Source organism: Eptatretus burgeri, chromosome 17, assembly GCF_056783735.1.
Source record: "Eptatretus burgeri isolate ZD-2024b chromosome 17, Ebu_testis_v1, whole genome shotgun sequence".
Classification (NCBI taxonomy): domain Eukaryota; kingdom Metazoa; phylum Chordata; class Myxini; order Myxiniformes; family Myxinidae; genus Eptatretus; species Eptatretus burgeri.
This window is the reverse complement of record NC_140977.1, coordinates 54,308,326-54,331,737: the sequence shown is the minus strand read 5'-3', so window position 1 is coordinate 54,331,737 and position 23,412 is coordinate 54,308,326. Positions and strand designations below refer to the sequence as shown.

The 23,412-nt window shown below is 44.1% G+C and overlaps 1 protein-coding gene across 1 annotated transcript in view; it reads left to right on the top strand.

Annotated features, from left to right (window-relative positions):
- Positions 1-2,943: 2,943 nt before the first annotated feature.
- LOC147010143 (small ubiquitin-related modifier 3) overlaps positions 2,944-23,412 on the top strand; it is a 31,047-nt gene continuing 10,578 nt past the window's right edge. The window contains exons 1-2 of the mRNA XM_085863116.1: positions 2,944-3,108; positions 10,863-10,994. Coding sequence (XP_085719242.1) covers positions 3,088-3,108; positions 10,863-10,994 — 153 coding nt within the window. The 5' untranslated portion in view covers positions 2,944-3,087. The remainder of the gene's footprint in view (positions 3,109-10,862; positions 10,995-23,412) is intronic.

Here is a 23,412-nt window from a genome sequence, read left to right as displayed (position 1 = left end):
CCCCCCCCCCCCCGTTCTCTCTCTCTCTCTGCGATTTGTCCCCACCACATTTCTGCAGGGCGCTCAAGGTTCGCCAACAACCCCCCTATGGTAAAACTACCAAAATCACGAATCACTGCTCACCTTCACTCTTTCATTCCTCTTTTTTCCCACCTTTGGATTAAACTCCCTCACTCTATTCATTCCCATTCTTCCCTCCAGGCCTTCAAAACAGCTGTTCACCACCACCTCTTATCATCCCCCATCCAAATCCTCGTTGTTTTCTACCCTCGATAATCCACCCAAGCCCACCTCCTTCAAATTCCCTGCTTTCCTTCCTGAACATCTCTGTAATGTCCATCTTCTATTCCCCATGTTCCCCGTCCCATCCCTCAGAACGGTATGCAGAGATAAGTCAGAGATGGTATCACCACATCTCACAGCACTCTCGGTACCAGAGCAGAGTTCAGACTTCAGATTGATCAGTTTTGGTTGCACCCCACGAAGACCAAGAATTTTCCAGAGGGCATCTTGATTCATTGAATGGAACGCTTTACATAGATCAACATCGGCTGCAAGCAGCCCCTGCCAAAACTCTCACCTGCGTTCGGTGAGGACACGAAGAGCAAGGATAAGGTCAATCGTTCCACAGATCTCCTCGTGTCTCTGTTCCCCACTGTTTTGTCCTTCCCACTCCCTCCTCTCTTGTCACATGCCCCCCCCCAACGCCCCACTCCTTGCTGTGCGTTGTGTGTTAGCTCTCACACGAGCCTCGACAAGGTATACAAAAAAAAAATACAAATAAAAACAAAGGTAAGATGAAATTCAGCTTTATGTATGTGGCACTCTTGGGTTTCCATAGATATAAAATGTTGATAGAGTTTTGTCCCTTTGTTATGCTAATTTTAGAAACTGATCCTCACTCTATCCACCAGCTCTTGAGTTGGATGCTATGGATGTTACTATTCCTATTGCTGACCCCCCAATCAACTGTGGTCCACCTTCGTTTGTGGAAACACAGGCTGCGGTGAACCGGTTGAAATGGTGTAAAGCTCCAGGGATCTGTGGCATCCATGCTGAACTTCTCAAGGCTGGTGGAAATGCTGCACTCGTGTCGTTGCATGCAGTTATGTGCTCTGCCTGGAACACAGGCATCATCCCAACTGACTGGAAGAGGGGCCTTGTTGTCCCTCTCTGGAAAGGGAAAGTTGATCGCCAGGACTGCAACAACCACCGAGGGGTGACGCTGCTCTCAGTGCCGGGCAAGGTCTTTGCTCGGATAATTCTTGATAAGGTTCGCCACCATTTGCTTGAGCAGCAGCGTCCAGAGCAGTCAGGCTTTACACCAAGGAGGTCAACGATTGACCGTATCCTTGCTCCTCGTGACCTCACCGAACGCAGGCGAGAGTTTCGGCAGGGGCTGCTTGTAGCCGATGTTGATCTCCCTAATGCGTTCCATTCAGTGAATCAGGATGCCCTCTGGAGGATTCTTGGTCTTTGTGGGGTGCCACCAAAACTGATCAATCTGATGTGTGAACTCTTCTCTGGTACTGAGAGTGCTGTGAGATGTGGTGATACCATCTCTGACTTATTTCCAGTTGTTACTGGAGTTTGTCAGGGGTGTGTACTGGCCCCCACATTTTTCAGCACTTGTATGGACTGGATTCTAGTGAGGATGTTAGAGAGATCAAGCTGCGGTGTATCACTTGGGACTTTCAAGATCTCTGACCTTGATTCCGCAGATGATGTAATCATGTTTGTGGAGATGATGTAATCCTTTTGGGGGCCCTCGAGGTGCTGAATGCGGAGTCAGAGCCGCTGGGATTACGGGTTTCCTGGGTCAAAACTAAGATCTAGGCTTTCAATGACATCTTGGATGTTGCTATCTTGTCTGTACCTGTTTGTGGTGAGGATGTTGAGATAATGACTGCACCAAGATATGCGTGTGGCATTATCATCACAACACCCCGGTGTGGAGCTCCTGATAGCACCTGAGAAACAGTGCACACACCCACGTCAAGGCTCATCGCAATGTGGTGTGCCCTGCATCGATTGAGGCACTTGTATATGTTGGCAAAATGGAAATAAGAGCTGTGTCTCTCCATCATTTGGAGATGAAAATTCGGGTGAAAATATCAGTTTGTGTAAAAGTGAAATCGAAACATGTGCAAAGTCCGAAGTGGGGGTTGCGCACCCCCTGCACACCCTTCACCCCCCTTTACGGAGCCGCCCTTGACCTTTCGTGGTATCAGTCGATAACACGATTTTTCTACACTGTATATTAAAGTTAGTTTCCAAAACCTTCCCTCGAGAACGTTTGTCTCTCCCAAGCAACAAAACAAGGGTCTTGAATGAGTTGTTTTGCAAGTGGAGAACTTGCTCCACAAGACTCGCTCTTGGCGGGAACCGCTCTCAATGAGGTGACAAACTCTCTCATCAGGAGTCCACGAGATGACACGGTGTGCTGCTCCGCTTCACCACCACCACCGTGTCCAGGAGATCTGAACGACATTGTCGACCACCACCGACGTCATAACGTTTCACCAAACGAAATGCCGTCATCAAAACCGACCACTGCACCCACCTCACCGTCCAATGAGAATTGTTTATTTATTTATTTACGATGGAGACATATTATATAATTATTGAAAATAAGGAAATGTCGGCAGTTTCTTGCACGAGTACGAGTACGACAAGCATACCGTTCCGAGTACTTATTGAACGACACTCGGACGTCGAATTGAAATGCCTCGAACCACCGAGCCTGGTAAATATTTAAATAACGGCGGATAGGTACATCCGTCGATAGTTCGCATGAGGCTCGACGGCCGTGTGAGGTTTAAACCGGTGCATTGTGGGAGTGAGATCGCGCCGCCACCACCACACAAACAAACATACAGTTCGTAACGATGGTTGCCGTGAAATCGAGCAGCAATCCTGGAGAGTGAGGGGGAGGGGATCGCTACGCACGTGACACGCCACAGCCAATGCGAGGGCGTCGGTGTTTATAAAAGGCTGCGCGCCGTAGTGCGCCGAGGCTTCGCTTAAACAAAAGGCGCATTCGGCTTATTTGTCCCGCCCTTTGGTTTACAACGTGCTCCCGCACCGATGGCCGACGAAAAACCTAAGGTACGTTCGCTTGAGGTGGATGCAGTTCTTTTCGGGACACTTTTGCTCTGGTGGTGCCGCGTTGCGTTTCCCGCCGTTTCTTCGCCGGGCGCCATTTCGCAACACGCCAGGTGAGGCCATGGCCCACCGTCGGGCCTTCCGAGCGGCCTGTCGCTCCGTTTAGCCGCCGTTTGAAGAGGGTTTTAACCATTTTTTGCCAGACACGATTCCGGGGTTGGCGCCCGGTATTCTCGATGGAACCTGCGGCCTTTGAGGCCTAGCACATTTACTAGGCCTAGGCCTATGTGTGCACAATCTCTTCAGGCCTCCGTAGGTTAGGTAAGCACGGCACCACGTACGTTGTGCTTTGAAATGTTTCCTCTGTCGGCCTGTTCCGTACATTTACGCCTTTACTCTCAAACTTGTGCTTGAATCGGAGCCTTTTTTTTATTTTTATACAAAGTATTTGTTGCAACAAGTACAAAGTTTTCCTCTTCGAGTCGTCTCCTTGGCTTTATAAAACTGACCCCTCTCCACATTACTATTACTATCATCATTATTATTAACGTTTATCTGTTTTGATGCAGATTTTTTTCAAGCGAATGTTTTCGAATCTGGTAACGTTAAGCACGTTGGTCGAACCTTCAACTTTTATTTCAAATGAGAACGCCGACGGTTCAATCTGTAGTAGCACCCATGTGGTCGGTCAAGTTAAGCCGGCAAACAATGGCTACAAACAAAACCTCATTAAGGTGCTTGTCTCCGTCGCCTTGTCGATATTTTGCTTATTTATTTGCTTTGTACATCGATCTCAGATTCGAGTTTGTACGAAAACCGCATGCATTCCACGAATACTGTGCACATCGATGTGCACAGTATTCAGATCGGACGATGGTCAAACGACACATGTACATGGTATTTAACCTTTGGTTCTCTACGTCGACAGCCAGGGTTTCTGATGGGAACTCGCACCCAAATGAGAACTGCGATGTTTTCTCCTTGGTTATTGTAGTCGTTCTACCCCTTTAAGGGGTGGGGGGGAGATCTTGGGTATATTAAATAATTGCCACGTGCTCATTGACTGACCACACAAGAGACGAGTCTGGGTCGCCTCTGAGATCCACGTGCTTTGCGATCCTTGAATCCTGGGTTCAAATCTTATTTCCTGTTTTATACATTGTTCCCTGGCTGACGTCAGGTATTCGCAAAATGTGCCCCATCCCCCCTCCCCCTTCTTTAACAACAAAAAACGAATTGTAGACTGGCAAATTTAACAAGGAAATCCAACACCAAGGAAATGCCTGCAACACCACACCAACCCAGTAACACAAGATCCAAGGAAGAAAATGCAAAAAAAAGATTTTTTTTTTTTTCAATTAATGAAATAAATTTTTTTTTTTTTTTTGTATTTTTTTTAATTATCATTGTACTTTTTTTTTTGTCCTTTCTTCCCCTCAGGGAGGAGGCATAGGCTTGGTTAAAAACACATCAACCATGCAAACCCCCTTAAGACCCCCACCAACAACACTCAGTGCACCTTCACCATCAATACTCTAACTACCTAAAAGTCTTAACATCCCCATACCCCTCTCTCCACAACTTCCAGGTACCTATCTAATTCTAATATAAACTTATCTACTGTTTCTGCTCCACCACCTTTACAGGGAGACAATTCCATGCATTAACTACTCTTTGAGTGAAAGTCCCCTTGGTCCCCTGCCTTACTACAGTCTCAACTCTCCTCTTCTTTACTCTGACTATCACTGCCCCTGGTTCTATCACTGTCTACTCTGTTAAATAATTTCTCTGCACTTATTTTATCTAAACCTTTCATCATCTTAAACATCTCTACAATATCTCCTTGAAACCACCTCCTTTCGAGTGTATAAAGCTCTGTCTCCTTCAACCGCTCATAGCTGATTCAAGCTAGGCCTGGAATCGATCTAGTAGTCTGACGCTGAACCCTCTCAATGACATGTGGGTCCTTCTGGGACTGAGGTGACCAGAACTGCACACAATATTCCAGATGTAGCCCTCACTAAATTCCTGTACAATGTTAACACCACTTTTTTGATTTGTAAATGATCGCCCTCCTTATACAGCCGAAAACCCTATTTGCTTTACCTCCCATATCCATTACCACTCTCAGATCCTTCTCCTGTGTGACATGCTTCAAAATTACCCTTTGCATCCTGTAATCTATATTTTCATTGTTCTTTCCCATCCCCAACACCTTACACTTGCTCAGGTTAAATTACATCTGCCAATCTTTTTCCCAATCTATGCAAGTATCAATACTTTCCTGAATCTGATCACCACCCCCTCTGCTATCCACCTTCCCTCCAAGCTTTGTGTCATCTGCAAATTTGGAAAGCTTACTCTTTACCCCATTATCAAAATCGTTGATGTAAATAATGAATAGTAATGGTCCGAGTACTGATCCCTCAGGTACCCCGCAACTTGTATCCTCCCAGCAAGACATCCTCCCACTCACAGCCACTCTTTGCTTCCTTCCACTAAGCCAGTTTGGAATCCAATGAGCTACCTGACCAGCCATTCCACAAACCCTCACTTTGGTTAACAACCTCCGATGTAGTACCTTATCAAATGCCTTCTTAAAGTCTAGATGTACTCTGTCCACTGCCTTTCCCTCATCCACCCAATCAGACACTGCTTCATAGAATTCTAAAAGATTTGTTAAACAGTAACTACCTTTGGTAAACCCATGCTGCCTACATTTAATTAGTTTGTATTTGTTTAAATGGTCCCTCATCTGGTCTTTAATGTCTCCAACACCTTCCCCACAACTGAAGTCAAACCAGTAGGTCTGAAGTTTCCCCAATTCTTCTCTGTATCCTTTATTAAATAATGGTACGTTTACTACTCTCCAATTATCCGGTTCCTTTCCTGACTCCAGTGAGCTATTAAAAATATCAGTTAACGTCTCGCTTACCTGCTCAGCCACCTCCCTCAATACTCTCGGTTCCATACTATCTGCACCCGAAGCCTTATCTACTCTTGGATTACCTAGCTTTTCCTTTACTTCCTCCACTCCAACCTGGTCCTTCTCGTACTCTTTTGCCTTGTCGAGTTATTTTCTTAACTTGCCTCTGTTTACTCCGATAGTGATATCAATCTAACTCCAGTCCTGTTATTTTAAACCTCATAAATACCTTCTGCTTCTCCTTGATAGCTTTCTTTATCTCACTGCTCAACCACCCTGGTCTTTTTACTTCTAGTTTTGCATCTCATTGGAATGTACTTACTCTGCACTCGACACATTTGGTCCTGAATGGTTTCCCATTTCTCTGATGCTGATTGTCCTGTTGTTGGAGCCTCCCAATCGGCATCACCCAATTCTCTTCTCATACCCTCAAAGTTTGCCTTCCTGAAATTTAATAGCCTTACCCTCCTATCCTGAACTCTAACCCTCAACAGAATCTTTGCACACACAATGTTAAGGTCACTTGATCCTAAATGCTCCCCAACCTCTACCTCCTCCACCATATTGGGATCCTTGGTTAAAAGGAGGTCGAACACTGCCCCCCCCCCCTCGTGGGCTTATCTACAAACTTGGTTAAAAAGCAATCCTGGACTAAAACTAGGAAATCCTCATCTGCTCTGCCGTTTCCCTGTTCCTCCACACAACCTGTCCCTGGCAAGTTGAAATCCCCCATAATCAATACTCTTCCCAAACCACATGCCTCTTTGAATTCTTCATGTACTCCTCCTTCCTCTTCTTCCTTCCCACCTGGAGCCTGATAAAAGCATCCAACCAGTATCTTACTGTTTTTACAATCTCTAATCTCCACCCATACAGAATCCTCAACATTTATTCCTTCCTAAATGTCATCCCTTTCTCTTGATACAATGCTGTCCTTCATCCAGATTGTTACCCCTCCTATTCTCTCCTTCCTATCACACCGATACACCTTGTAGCCTTCTAATCCTGTCCTCCAGTTACACTCCTCCTCAAACCATGTCTCACTGCAACTATATCTTACTCCTCACTATCTACTTTGGCTTCAAGGTCTTCCATCTTATTATTTAAACTTCTGGCATTGGCATAGAATACATTTAACTTTTCTCTTCCTAAAATTCTATTTTTTTTGCCAGGTCTCTCATCCCAATTACTTCATCCGTTCCTTGCTTTGCAGCTTCCCCACCCTCTGCTGACCTAAAAAAAAGCCTGAATTCCTTCCTCAATTCCCACTGCAAACCTTGCTGCCCCCTTTCGATTTCACATATGGCCATCATTCTGGAAACACTCCTTGTCCCCTTAATGATTCCCACTGCTTCTTAAATGTAAAACCTTCCTCCCAACATCATTTTTCCATCCATTGGTTGACGTCTCTTGGTCTGCTCCCAATTTTTATATAGTTTCCTTATCTTGGAAGAATCCCAGAAAACATGACCTCACAACCCTTTGATTTTAGACGCTTTCCCAATATCCGGTATCTAACAAAACCTCTGAGTGAAGTTTCCCTCCATCATTTGCGACAAGGTGTACCACAACAAACTTCTTCCTGCCATGACCCGATACAACATCGTTTACCCTTCCTTCAATGTCCCTAACAGCCGCTCCTTCAGAACTAGAGATAATTTTGTCTACAATCCTTCCTGCAGAATAATCAACATATTTAATAATCTCATCACCCACAAAAACTTTTTCCCAGACCTCATTTCTACCAATTTATATTGCTGCACCTCTGCCAGTGCCTGCCCTGTTGCACCATTTTTTTTTTCCCCCTCTGGGATGAAATGCGTGAATCTCAACAAGGATGTAAAATGAAGTTTGTTGTTTTTCTTCCTGTGCCTTTATATTTTTATCTTTTTTGAGAAGTATTTCTACAAGTATATATATATATATATATATATATATATATATATATATATATATATATATATATATATATATATATATATATATATATATATATATATTGTTGCGGTTTTCGCGCCCGCCGGCGTGCGACGGCCACGTAACTCGAATCGCGGCACGTCGCCCACCGGACGGACAATCCAGTCGTGACCCTCTCGGACTAACGCCGGGAACCAGTCACGGGTGGACCTTCCGGTCTCACCGCGATCGAGCCAATCAGCCCCCGCGTGGGATAGGGTTGCTCGCCAAATTCGAACTACCTAAGTACCCACGCGGAGGGTAGACCGGGCGATCGCACCTCGCCGCAGGTCGACTTCGGACACGGGCCACTTAAGCGACCCGTTCCGTACTATCAGAATAACCGAGCGGTGTTATCGTCGACCTCGACGGTTCGATTAATTATCGGGCGTACTCAGCCCACTACCAACCCTTTACGTGAAGCAAGATGAGGGTTCAATGGGGGAAAAGACGAAGCGAAGCGGGAGAACAGTTCAACAATAAAGCACATTTATTCGCGACGAACGGAAAGCACACAAATACAATTCCACCAAATGCACACAAAAAAAGAAAACACAATTCCATTTACACAAAAAGCAAACATAAAAGTGAAAACACAGTGCAGAGCTAATACCGACTACCGAGCACACGGCAACACTTATACAATTCTACTTCACAGACGGCGCCGACAACACATACCCAAAACCAAGGAAAAGAAATACCCCAAGAATGAGGTAGGCCTGGGGCCGAGACCGGGTCGGGCCTACCCGTCTGGTGATGAGACGCGGAGCGGCGATGGCCCCGCAACCCGCGGGCCTCGTGGACAGTGCCTGGCAGGGGGTGGGAACGGGGCCCCCTTGGTCGCACTATCTCAGCGCGGGGGAAACAGGAGGGGGTTGCTGATGCTCGGGGTATAGAGGATCTTTATTATATGCGACGAGCGTCTCCACCTCGGCCAGGTCGCGCTGTCGGCCTCCTTCGGGTGCAGCTTCCTGCACGACGCGAGCACCCCCTCGTCTGGTGTCGCCGCCTTTCCACAGCTCCGTCCCCTCCGTTCCGACTCCAACGCACACGACGAGCAGCTCCACCGCCCGTGAAGTCTTGACCCTCTGCTTCCGACTCTCCTCTTCTTGACTCTCCGACCCCGTTCTGCTGACTCTCCTTTTTGGACTCTCCGACCGACCTCTCTGAACTCTTCTTTGGACTCCCCTGCAACTCTCCCTGACTGACGAACACCGTCCTTTTATCCCCCCCGTCACTTCGCCTTTGACCCCCTCCCTTTGACCTTTCACCTCGCTCCCCATTGGCCCGAGAAAAAGTGGGCGTGAAGGCTTTTTGATCCACAAATTTGCATATATCGATCGTTCTGGAGGCGGGGCCAAATCGCCCCTCGCTCACCGATTGGACGGCAAAAAGTGGGCGTGTGTCGTTTTTGATCCGTTTTTGAAGCAGAAAATCCGTGATTTTGTACACGCTGTTCGACGCGCGTTCTGCATGAGTCCAACACCGGTACCCACAGCGGGGCAAGAACGGTGGCGCGATGGTGGCGAGTTGTGACGGTAAAGTCGTGGCGGTTGTGGTGAAGCGGTGGTTGTGGTCGGTGGTTGATGTTGTAGTTGTGATCATGGCGGTTGGTCCAAAATAAAGATAGTAAAAGAAAAACGGCTATCCTGAAGAGTCGCAGCTCGCATAAATGACATGTATTCCCACTAGACAACGGGTTTGGGCCTAACTACACATGCACTTACCGAGATACCTCACCTAAGGGACCTGAATGGTGGTTTGCGAATCTGGTAACCACAACAATATATATGTATGTATGTATATGTATGTATATATATATATATATATATATATATATATATATGTATGTATATATATATATATATATATATATATATATATATATATGTATATATATATGTATATATATATATATATATATATATATATATGTATATATATATGTATATATATATATGTATATATATATGTATATATATATGTATATATATATATCTATATATGTATATATATATGTATATATATATGTATATATGTATATATGTATATATGTATATATATATATATATATATGTATATATATATGTATATATATATGTATATATATATATATGTATATATGTATATATATATATGTATGTATATATATGTATATGTATGTATATGTATATGTATATGTATGTATATATATATATACATATATGTATGTATGTATATGTATGTATATATATATGTATGTATATGTATGTATATATATATATATGTATGTATATGTATATGTATATATATGTATGTATGTATATGTATGTATATATATATATGTATATGTATATGTATGTATATATATATGTATATGTATGTATATGTATATATATATATATATGTATATGTATGTATATGTATATATGTATATGTATATATATATATGTATATATATATATATGTATATATATATATGTATATATATATGTATATATATATATGTATATATATATATATATATATATATATATATATATATATATATATATATATATATATATATATATATGTATGTATGATATTTTGTGCACTTGTCCTTCTGAAGGGTTCTTGCTGTTGCCGAATCAAGATTGTTATTGTTGGAACCTCTAACTTATGCTCCCATTCCCACTTATTCCTCAATGCCAGAAAGAAAGCTTTTGAAATGGGATCTATGATTAAATGAACCTGAATTTTTGTATCAAGTCGATTAGCTTTGCAACAGTCCCGTTTTTATTTTTCTACGACGGCAGTGACCGGACGCTGACCCCCGAAAGCTTGGTGATGATGCTTCTTCGCATGACACACGTGCGTTCTCCCTGTTAAAAATGGACTAATGTGTCCCCCACAGGAGCAAGGTGTTAAAACTGAAAACGACCACATCAACCTTAAGGTGGCTGGCCAGGACGGTTCCGTGGTACAGTTCAAGATAAAGCGATACACACCTCTCAGCAAACTCATGAAGGCGTATTGCGAGCGGCAGGTACGTGTGCATTCATCCAATCCTGTGCTACTATGCAGGTTTTGGGCTGCACCTGATTCAGTATTACATTCTTTATAAAACATTCATTACTGGCTTTTGTTCGGTGCTGATTTTTTATATATATATATATATATATATATATATATATATATATATATATAATATTAGCATATACCCATGCTCCGCACGGAGTTGAATGGGTGGCAAAAGGTGGATGAGGCATAATAGTTGATGTTGTGGGAAGTTGGGGAGGGTGTCATTAGGGACGTGATGCACTGTTGTTACCTGTCCTTGGTTTTCTAAAAGACCTCCCTGAAGATGACATTTTGGGTGAGTGTCTTGTTGCTGAATAGTCCTTGTGAGGAATTGTTGTCCACTTTGGATATATAGGAGTAACCTCTTGCACGTGAAAATGCAACATATAGTTAGCCATGGGAGAACACGGGCTGGGAGGTATATTCCGAATTTGTCAAATGTTTGGCCCTGGGATTTGTTTATGGTCATCGAGTCTGCGAGTCTGACTGGAAAATCCTCCTCTGTCGTGTCACTGGAAGGTTGGCGTCTGATGGGGCAAGATTAACATGACATAGGCCGAGCCCGAGACTGAACAAGAGCAGTGGAGGGTGACCGAGAATCAGAATGCAAATTTCAATGAATGGCTCTTATTGGCGCACATCCGACGATTGAACAACGCTTGGACGCTTTAATTTGAAGATCTCACACGCAAGACACAACACATGTAACGATGGCGGTTGATATTGACAATTAATGTAATGAACGGCAGTTGTTTGGGTGCATCCGACAATCGAACACCTCTTTAATTTGAACAGTAAACACGCATACATTCAAGGTATAAAATCTTTTGTCAGACACCGCGTTTTCGAAGAACAAAGAAAAGAGAATCCGGGCAATGAAATGATGACCTCATACCCGTTCCCTGGTTCCCCCTACCTTCAGATTAGAGCCTTTGATGTTATCTGGAGGTAGGCCGATTGCAACTTATTTTCGGGTGTTTTTTCATATGTACGTTGGATTTCAGACACAAATTGACAGTCAAAGACTGCGTATTCAGTCCGGGAAGTGCGTTGGATTTCAGACGCAAATTGACAGTATAAGACTGCGTGTTCATTCCGGGAAGTACATTTGATTTCAGACGCAAATTGACAGTTGAAGATGGCGTTTTCTTTCTGGGAAGTTTGTTGGATTTCAGACACAAATTGACAGTCCAAGACCGCGTGTTCATTCCGGGAAGTACGTTGGATTTCAGACCAAATTGACAGTCTAAGAGGGCGTGTTCAGTCCGGGAAGTACGTTGGATTTCAGACACCAATTAACGGTCCAAGAGGGCATGTTCAGTCTGGGAAGTACGTTGCATTTCACGCACAAATTGACAGTCAAAGAGGGCGTGTTCAGTCCGGGAAGTACGTTGGATTTCATAAACAAATTGACAGTCGAAGACTGCGTGTTCACTCCTGGAAGTATGTTTGATTTCGGACACAAATTGACAGTTGAAGAGGGTGTGTTCAGTCCGGGAAGTACGTTGGATTTCAGACACCAATTGACAGTAAAAGAGGGCGTGTTCAGTCCGGGAAGTACGTTGGATTTCCGACACAAATTGACAGTCAGAGGGTGTGTTTTGTCCGGGAAGTATGTTGGATTTCAGACACAAATTGACAGTCGAAGAGGGCGTTTTCATTCCGGTAAGTACGTTGGATTTCAGTCACAAATTGAGAGTCTGAGAGGGCGTGTTCACTCCTGGAAGTATGTTGGATTTCTGACACAAATTGACAGTTAAAAGAGGGTGTGTTCAGTCGGTAAAGTACGTTGAATTTCATTCACAAATTGACAGTCTAAGAGCACTTATTCAGTCCGGGAAGTACGTTGGATTTCAGACACCAATTGACAGTTAAAAGAGGGTGTGTTCAGTCGGTGAAGTACGTTGAATTTCATTCACAAATTGACAGTCTAAGAGGGCTTATTCAGTCTGGGAAGTACGTTGGATTTCAGACACAAATTGACAGTCTTCGAGGGCGTGTTCAGTCCGGGAAGTACGTTGGATTTCAGACACCAATTGACAGTAAAAGAGGGCGTGTTCAGTCCGTGAAGTACGTTGGATTTCAGACACCAATTGACAGTCGAAGAGGGTGTATTCAGTCGGGGAAGTACGTTGGATTTCAGACACAAATTGACAGTCAGACTGCGTGTTCAGTCCGGGAAGTGCGTTGGATTTCAGACACAATTTGACAGTCTTAGACGGCGTGTTCAGTCGGGAATTACATTTGATTTCAGACAAATTGACAGTCGAAGACTGCGTTTTCTTTCTGGGAAGTACGTTGGATTTCAGACCAAATTGACAGTCTAAGAGGGCGTGTTCAGTCCGGGAAGTATGTTGGATTTCACGCACAAATTGACAGTTGAAGAGGGCGTGTTCAGTCAGGGAAGTACGTTTGGATTATGACACAAATTTACAGTCTTCGAGGGTGTGTTCAGTCCGGGAAGTACGTTGGATTTCAGACACAAATCGAGTTTAAGAGGGTGTGTTCATTCTGGGAAGTACGTTGGATTTCAGACACAAATTGACAGTCAAAGAGGGTGTGTTCAGTCGGGGAAGTAAGTTTGGATTTCAGACACAAATTTACAGTCTTCGAGGGCGTGTTCAGTCCGGGAAGTACGTTGGATTTCAGAGACAAATTGACTGTTGAAGACGACGTGTTCAGTCAGTGAAGTACGTTGGATTTCAGACACAAATTGACACTCTTCGAGGGCGTATTCAGTCCGGGAAGTACGTTGGATTTCAGACACAAATTGACAGTCTGTGACTGCTGTGTTCAGTCCGGGAAGTACGTTGGATTTCAGACACAAATTGACAGTCTCAGAGGGCCTGTTCAGTCCTGGAAGTACGTTGGTTTCAGACAAATTAACAGTCGAAGAGGGCGTTTTCATTCCGGGAACTCCGTTGGGTCTCAGACACAAATTGACAGTCCGGGAAGTACGTTGGATTTCAGACACAAATTGATAGTCTTCAAGGGCGTGTTCAGTCAGGGAAGTGCGTTGGATTTCAGACAGAAATTGACAGTCTCAGAGGGCGTGTTCAGTCCAGGAAGTACGTTTGATTTCAGACACCAATTAACAGTCTGTGACTGCGTGTTCAGTCCGGGAAGTACGTTGGCTTTCAGACACCAATTGACAGTAAAAGAGGGCGTGTTCAGTCCGTGAAGTACGTTCGATTTCAGACACAAATTGACAGTCTTTGAGGGCGTGTTCAGTCCGGGAAGTACGTTGGATTTCAGAGACAAATTGACAGTCGAAGAGGTTGTGTTGTTTTTTAATTTTTTTATTTTTGTATACCTTGGTCGAGGCTCGTATGAGAGCTAACACACAACTCACAGCAGGAGGCATGAGACAAGAGGGGCGGGAGTGGAAGGGACAAAACAGTGGGGAACAGACACATTAGGTGAACTGTGGAAGGGAGAGGGATGGGGATGGGACGGGGAACATGGCGAAGAGAAGATGGACATTTCAGGGACTTTCAGGAAGGAAAGCAGGAGAAATGAAGGAAGTGGGCTTGGGTGGATTATCGGGGGTACAAAAGATCGAGGATTTGGATGGGGGAAGATAAGAGGTGGTGGTGAACAGCTGTTTTGAAAGCCTGGAGGGAAGAATGGGAAAGAATAGAGTGAGGAAGTTTATTCCAAAGGCGGGAAAAAAGAGGAATGAAAGAGTGAAGATGAGCAGTGATTCGTGATTTTGGTAGTTTTACCAGAAGGGGGATGTTGGCGGACCTTGAGCGCCCTGTGGAAATGTGGTGGGGACAAATCGCAGAGAGAGCAGGGGGGGCAAGGCTGGAGAGGAGTCGGTAGAAGACAGAAAGACCACCGACCAACCTGCGGTGATTGAGTGAGAGGCCCAAAGACTCAGCTTCATTGCGGGAGATGCCGATGATCTGAAATGCCCTGGTTTCGACAGCGTGAAGCCGAAAAAGGTGGGAGGCAGGAGCACCAGCCCAGAGGGGAGAGCAGTACTCCATCAGGCTACAGACAAAAGCTTTGTAAGTGGTCAGGAGCTCAAGAGGGCCGAGGAAGGACTTAGCACGACGGAGGATTCCCAGTCGGCGACTGGCTTTTGAGGCGAGGTTGGAAATGTGACTTTCCCAGGAAAGGTCATGGCAGATAGTGAGACCTCGAAGCTTGAAAGAAAAGACTTCTTCCAGAGGATTGTTGAGAAAGTAGATGGGGGGGTTTTGTAAACGGTCCTTTCGAAGAGACATAGTGAGAGTGTGAGATTTGTCTGGATTGAAAGACATGTTCCACGTGTTGGACCAGTTTGTGATTTTATCCAGATCTGCAGTGAGTGAAGAAGCTGCTGCTTGCCGGTCTGAGGGATGACAGATGGTACGGCAGAGGGTGGAGTCGTCGGCAAAGAGAAATAGAGGATTTTCCAGAGAGTCCGAGAGATCATTGATGAAAACCAGAAAAAGAACAGGGCCCAGAACGCTACCTTGAGGAACTCCAGCCTGCACAGGAAGAGGGGATGAAAGAACTCCATTTAAGGCCACACGTTGACTGCGACAGGAGAGGAAGTCTGCGAGCCATGAGTGGAGATGGCCTTGAATACCATGGGAAGAGAGTTTGGTGAGTAGGGCAGGGTGCCAGACTGTGTCAAAAGCACGTGATATGTCCAGGGATACGGCTCGGATTTCCTGTCTGGCATTGAGGACCTCCATCCATTGATGGGAGAGCAGAAGCAGCATATCCAGGGTAGAGTGACTTGGTCTGAAACCAAAAATTGATTGAAAAAAAAAAAAATTGAAACCTGGTTTTGTCCGTGAAGTACGTTGGATTTCAGACACAAATTGGCAGTCAAAGACTGCGTATTCAGTCCGGGGAGTGCGTTGGATTTCAGACGCAAATTGACAATATAAGACGGCGTGTTCATGCCGGGAAGTACATTTGATTTCAGACGCAAATTGACAGTTGAAGATGGCGTTTTCTTTCTGGGAAGTTTGTTGGATTTCAGACACAAATTGACAGTCCAAGACCGCGTGTTCATTCCGGGAAGTACGTTGGATTTCAGACCAAATCGACAGTCTAAGAGGGCGTGTTCAGTCCGGGAAGTACGTTGGATTTCAGACACCAATTAACGGTCCAAGAGGGCATGTTCAGTCTGGGAAGTACGTTGAATTTGAGACACAAATTGACAGTCTAAGACTGCGATTTCAGTTAATTTGTGTCTGAAATCCAACGTACTTCCCGGACTGAACACGCCCTCTTCGACTGTCAATTTGTGTCTGAAATCCAACGTACATATTAAAAACACCCGGAAATAAGTTGCAATAGGCCTACGTCCAGATAACTTTAAAGGCTGTAATCTGAATGTTGGGGGAACCAGGGAACACGTATGAGGTCATCCCTTCATTGCCCGGATTCTCTTCTTTTCTTTGTTCTTCGAAAGCACGGTGTCCAACAATAGATTTTGCACTTTGAGTGCGTGCGTGTTAACTGTTTAAATTAAAGAGGTGTTCGATTGTCGGATGCACCCAAACAACTGCCGTTCATTACGTTAATTGTCAATATCAACCGCCATCGTTACCTGTGTTGTGTCTTGCGTATGTGATCTTCAAATTAAAGCGTCCAAGCGGTGTTCGATCGTCGGATGTGCGCCAAAAAGTGCCTTTCATTGAAATTTGCGTTCTGATTCTCGGTCACCCTCCACTGCTTCTGTTCAATCTTGGGCTTGGCCTATATCATGTTAAACTTTCCCCATCAGACGCCAACCTTCCAGTCGCACTGCAGAGGATTCAATATCCAGTCAGACTCGCATACTCGATGACCATAAACTAATCCCAGGGCCAAACATGTGACAAACTCGGAACATCCCTCCCAGTCCCTGTGTTCTCCCATGGACAACTATATGTTGCATTTTCACGTGCAAGAGCTTACTCTTTATTTATCAAAGTGGACAATAATTCCTCACGAGGACTATTCAGCAACAAGACACTCACCCAAATTGTCATCTCCAGGGAGGTCTTTTAGAAAACTCGGGACAGGTAACAACAGTGCATCACATCCCTCATGACACCCTCCCCAGCTTCCTTATAACTATTATGCCTCATCCACCTTTTGCCACCCATCTAACTCCGTGCAGAGCACGCGTATATGCCAGTACATATTTTATTTGTGGGAGATTCCAATAATCTTGAAGGTCCTGGTTTCCACAGCATCAACCTGAGCAAGGTGTGAGGCAGGGGGCTCAGCCCAGAGGGGAGAGCAGTACTCCAAGCTGTGGTTGAAGGCCTTGTTGGTGGATTGGAGTTCTTTGGCGCGCCTGCGTGCCGATTATTTAAAGCTTGACCTAAATTGGTGTTTCCACTTGCAATTGTTTCTTTGCCACCAATCTTCTTTGTGCCATCCCTACCTTCATTTTGTTAAATGTTGTGGCCACGTAAGGAGTTGTGAATCTGAAAGCTTTGTCCATTTGGGAAGACAAAAAATCCCCCCCCTCTCCCAAAGCAGCAGCTCCTACCATGTGACTGCAAATACCCTTTACCAAATTAGACTTTCCTTTCTGATTTATCTCTGGTGCTGTCACAACCTACTTCAAAAGTTTCACGACCTCACTACTTGGCCAGCTTTGGTAAAGGGGAAGTATAGTAGTTTTGCTTTCTTGTTTAACGAATATTTGACTCCTGTGTCATGAGAATGGCTTGAGGCTGCTCTGTTGTTGTCTTTCTTTGGGACTCAAGTTTGGTCTGTAGTCTGTGATGTAGTTTAGTGCAGTTTGCATGTGGTGGATGTTTAATGAGGAAAAATTCCACTCGTCACTGCACTTGGACTAAAAGACAAATTTTGAAGGTGTACAATGTACATCCTTCACAAACATTGAAGGTGTACAATGTCTTACCTCCGTCGTGGAAGGTGGATGGAAGTTGTTTTTCACATCTGTTTGTGAGTCGGATATCTTAAGTTTTGGAAGAAATTTGGACATGGGTGTGTGACAGGGCGATTTCATTGGATTTTGGTGAAGATCCGGGTCTGAAAATTTGTTCGTGATTCTTCACCATTGAGAGTTGTGGCCAAAAACGATGTGTAAAATGATATTTCATAACGTTGTGGACAGATTTGGGCGAAATTGGTGGATGAGTTGGGTCGGTGACAAGAATGAGCTCATTAGATTTTGGTTGAGGTTTGGATGCAGATCTGGCCTGTCACTTGGATATAAAACCGGAAGAGCACTCTTCGATCTCTCGATGGCACCAGATATGCTTCTGTCCACATTATTAAATCATCATACATACATGTACCAAGTTTGATTTAAATACCTGAACCCAGATTCAAAATAGTAAATAATTCTGGCTGCCAGACCATGCATCCGATCGGGTTGAAATTTAAAGCTTTTATTCCCCATGACTATAAATCATAACTAATGTTCCACGTAAATTGATTAAGCGTTAAAGAGGATTAAAAAAAAGATTTTCGTTCAATCCAACATGTCTGCCATACCATGTGACATTTATTCATGAACACCCTGGTATTTCCAAGGCTTGGGGAACATGTGGGTGAAGTTTCCCCTCAATCTGTCAAGCGTTCTGGAGATTATTTTTTAAAGTTTATTGTTCAAAAAAAAAACTGCCAAACCATTTTATACTTGATTTCAATTGAATTCTATCTGTTGATCACTGGAGAACATCAACCGGAACATGAACCTGCAGTTCAGCAGTACTTAGCAAATTGTGCAGAATCTCGTCCTGAGCACAAATACACACGGAGGTGTAACATCATTGTTTGTCTGGCAGTCAAACAAAATTGAAAATCACTCCAAACAGATAACTTGCTGTTTTTATTACAGCAGGGGCATTCCACATCAAGTGTACACACCCTCCCAATGCTAATACCTCATTTTCTCCCCATATGTTGGTCATTTATTCACTTGGGTGAAAAAAAACCTCAAAATACCAACTTTTAGACCTGTGGGCCCATCGGGGCCCATTTTAGGGGCCCCCCAAATTTGGGCTCCCCAGCTGCCCCACAATCTTCCAGAGGCCATGTCACAGGTTGTAGTGGTCCGATTTGGCTGATCTTGGTATCAAAATGCTCGTAAAAGCGAGATCTTTCGAATCGCGTAAAGTAAAATCACTCAAACAGTAATTCAAAATTATAGTTTGGGGCGCCCTTTGACCTTGGGCCCCTGCTCCCCAGCCAAACCGATGGTCCCGATTTTTTAATTTAATTTTTTTTTATTTTTATTTTGTGTGAGAATACCCCTTCATATTACTCCCAACACCTCAGCATTAATGAAAATAGGATCTCAATGGGTTCAAGTGTGATGATGGTTTTATTGTACGGGGACTCGGGTGCTGGACACACAATACGCCACAATACATAGCACAATATTTGAATACAAGATTTCCAATACACTATATCAGTATATTGTACATAAATTTTCCACATGCACATGCAGGAACTGGAAGCGATACTAGTATGAGTAAGAGTTTATCCTAGCATATTATAGTCAAGATGTTTTGCCAACCTATGTTTTATTTGACTGCTGTTTCTTTTTTACTGATTGTGTAGGTTCTACCTGCAGCAGTTTTTGGTTCTACGGAAAGAAGTATATCGGAAATGTCTAAAATGCAGTGATCTTCTATGTCAGGAAAAAAGAAACTATTTTCAGGCCCGTTTGGATGAAGAAAATTCACTTTCACTTCATGAGTGTCCTGAAAGGCTTCCATGATGCAGGCAAGCCACCATTTTCCATCATAGTACACTGTGACATAACCTGAGAGTTTTCCCGTTAAAAGTTGGTGTCGATTTTGAAATAGCTGACTCGATACGGTGTTCCTCGCAAATGCTGAATTCGCGTACTTGAAGAGCAGTTTCAGAAATAGGGATGAAAGCATGAAGTTTTTGAGTTCCAACTATGGTTTTGGCCGTTTTTAACCTTTCTTCCAGATTTCGTTCTTCCTAGTCATACGTCTCTTGGATCCCGTAACCGAACTTCATTTCATTCAAACCATTTTCAGCAAAGGCGAAAAGATCTTTTGGCGAAATAATTTGACTGTCGTAAGGTCTACGCAGGCTCTCACGTGTTGCTTCTCGTTTGACTACCTCCCACGCCATCTGAAGGGCCCTTGCCATGACATGTGGCAAAAAAATGCCATTCTGCGTCAATACCATACTCTGATTTGTGACGACATAGGTTTATGAAGCCTTTGCAATTCTTATATTGGCCAGTGCAACCGTCTGAGAAAAAGTAAAGTTTCTTTACATTTTCAAAGCAAGATTTCAAGTGTTCAATGAGCAATAGTTCTCTGAGAAGTCTGCAATAATGACAAATTCTCTTTCACCGATTTCGTCTTTCTTATTTTTCAGAAACTGAGATTGGGCCTTGACAATTAAGTCGTGTCTCACTAATTTCACCGTGCGTTCACAGAATTGATTTAATGAATTCTTCCAAAGGCAGGACCATGGAGCTCAGTTCAGATCTGTTGGTGGATGTCCACCATTTAAACTGAATTTCATCAATATCCTCTAGTTCATAAGCACTCATTAGCTCAGTTTTGAAGTCTTCAATTGATGGGCAACTTTCATAAGTTCTGAAATAACATGCCGGTTGTGCTGGGTTACAAACTATGCGTGCTATCACATGATGATAGCTCGGAAGAACTTTCGGCTATCTGTGGCATTTTGGAACCAAACATGAGTTTCACATTTTGATGTATCGTACATACACTGTGTGTACCGCCTGAACCGGCCAGGACACACTCCGAGGGACGGAGCATGGCGAACTTCGCGAATCCAACTTTCAAGCCAGGGTTCTTCTCTTTGAATTTCTGAAACAGTTCCTTGAGATTGTTTAGTACCAGGCGCTTTTGAATTTTGTATTTTCCATGTTCATTCCTGACCACCACACAGGCCTTTTTTCCCGGCATTATTCGGCTGACTTCATCACTTCGGTAAAATTCGGTTACGGCGAATTTCACTTCGTCAGGCAATATCTTACCCTGTTTGGGATTTGGAGACGATAGCATACCATTTTCTTTCTCTAAATTTTTGGCTTGCACAGCCATTCTTTGGGAGCAATTGAATTCTCATCATCCCTCTGATGCTCATATTCCGAGAAAATAGTCAGTATACGTATTTGCTCTGAACGGCTCGAAACAATGTATTTTTCTTTCAGGCTTTTGATCACCTCTGGCATGCAGTTTTCATCACATTTTGATGCTGTATTTTGTGTTTTCTCCGCAGTGCTTGGTCCAGCAACTAGTTCTAATTTTTTTTTGCACAGAATCTTCCACTTTACTTCGCTTTTCAGGAACGTACCCTGGGTTCCTTTCCGCCTTTCGTTTGTCGAATGGGCTTTCGCCTATCATCGATAACGACTGGTTTAATAGGTCAACTTCTGCTTCTCGCTCAAAAATTTCCTCGTCCTCATCTGTCGAAATAGATTCTGCAATGCCTTCGATAGTACCTTCTGATGATAATTTCAAACTGGTCGAGGATGATTCTTCAATACGCTCTGGTGACAACAGAGTTATTTTCTGCACGAAGTGTAAAGTCTGTCATCTTTTTTCACCTTTGAAGAAAATTTCTTCAACATATCATTTGACACATTGCGAAGATCTTTTCGTTGTTTCATTTTATGGCAGCTGAACGGATCGCAACAGCATTTTCGGGAACTCCTATCGATCTTGTCGCCATGCTTACTGCAAAATATGCAAAAACTGAGATTAGCCCATTTATAACTTAATAGGATGATGGTTATACAAAAAATGTACACTTAAAAATCAATGGACACAATCGGCAGAATAATTTTTCACAAATGATGCAATATATATATATATTTATTTATTTATATATATATATATATATATATATATATATATATATATATATATATATATATATATATATATATTGTTGCAAATTCACACCCGCCGGCGTGCGATCGGCCGCTCGACTTGAATGGCGGCCGCCTCGCCCACCGGAACGGACAATTCAGTCGTGACCCTCTCGGACCAACGCCGGGAGCTAGTCACAGGTGGGGGTTTAACCTCACCACGATCGTGCCAATTGCCCACCCGCGCAGGATAGGGTCGCTCACCAAATTCGATCTACCTAAGTACCTGCGCGAATGGTCGACCGGGCGATTGCACCACGCCACAGGCCGACTCCGGACACGAACCGCTTAAGCGGTCCGTTCCGTGCTCCAGTGATAACCGAGCGGTGTTGTCATCGGCCTCGACGGTTCCGATTAATTATCGGGCGTATTAAGCCCACTACGAACCCTTTACGTGAAGCAGGATGGAGGGTCAATAAAGAAAAGATGAAGCGAAACTGGAAAACAGTTCACACAATGCATATTTATTACGCGACACACGGAGAGCACACATATACAGCCAAACAGTCAAAATGCACATATAGCAACCCAAACAATAAAAGCAACGACGACGCTGAGTTACTACCGACTACGCGCACACACGGCAACACTTATACAGTTCTACTTTACAGACGGCGCCAACACACATTTACTCAAAAGCAAAGGAAAGAAGCCACCCTCATAGACAAGGGGGCAGACAGGCCTGTAGGCCAATATGCGCGCGTGACCTGAAGGAGCGGCCAGGTCCGCGAGACCGGGTGGGTCCTACCCGCGTCCTCGTGACGCGTTGGACGGACAATCCGCAGATGTGGTCGCGTGGCTGTGCCCTGACTCCGTGGGCGGATCAGAAGTGGGCGTGTTGCGTTCTTGATCCGAATTCTTCCTTGGAAAGGCCGCAATTTGCACTCGCGGCTCGGTGCGTATCTTGAACGAGCCCAAGACAGCCCGACGCTCAGTGTTCACAGGTGATGCGGGAATGGCCGTACAAGGAGAAAGGTGAGGGTGGTGGAGGGTTTTTGGTGGTGGTTTGATGGTTATGGCGGTTGAGACGTGGTTGGTTCAAAATACAGATAGAACAGAAAAACGGCTATCTCAAAGTGTCGCAGCCCGAATGAATCGCATAAATTCCCTCGAAACAACGGGTTTGGGGCTAACTACACATGTACTTAGAGTTATCTCACCTACGGGCCCTGAATGGTGGTTTGTGAATTTCCACAGCCGTAACAATATAATAGTCCAGAGATGATGATTGTCAATTTCAGACATCGTTGCTTGCCAGCAGGTGACGTCATTGGAACAATGACGACAAACGTCGCCCAATGTCGAATCAAGAATTAGTGATATGTGGACCCCGAGCAATAAAACCATCACACTTGAACCCATTGAGATCCCATTTTAATTTATGCTGAGGTGTTGGAGTATATGAAGGGGTATTCTCACACGAAAAAATTGGGATCATCGGTTTGGCTGGAGGGCGGGGGGCCCAAGATCAAAGGGCGCCCCAAACTCTAACTTTTTGAATTACTGTTTCGGAGTGATTTTA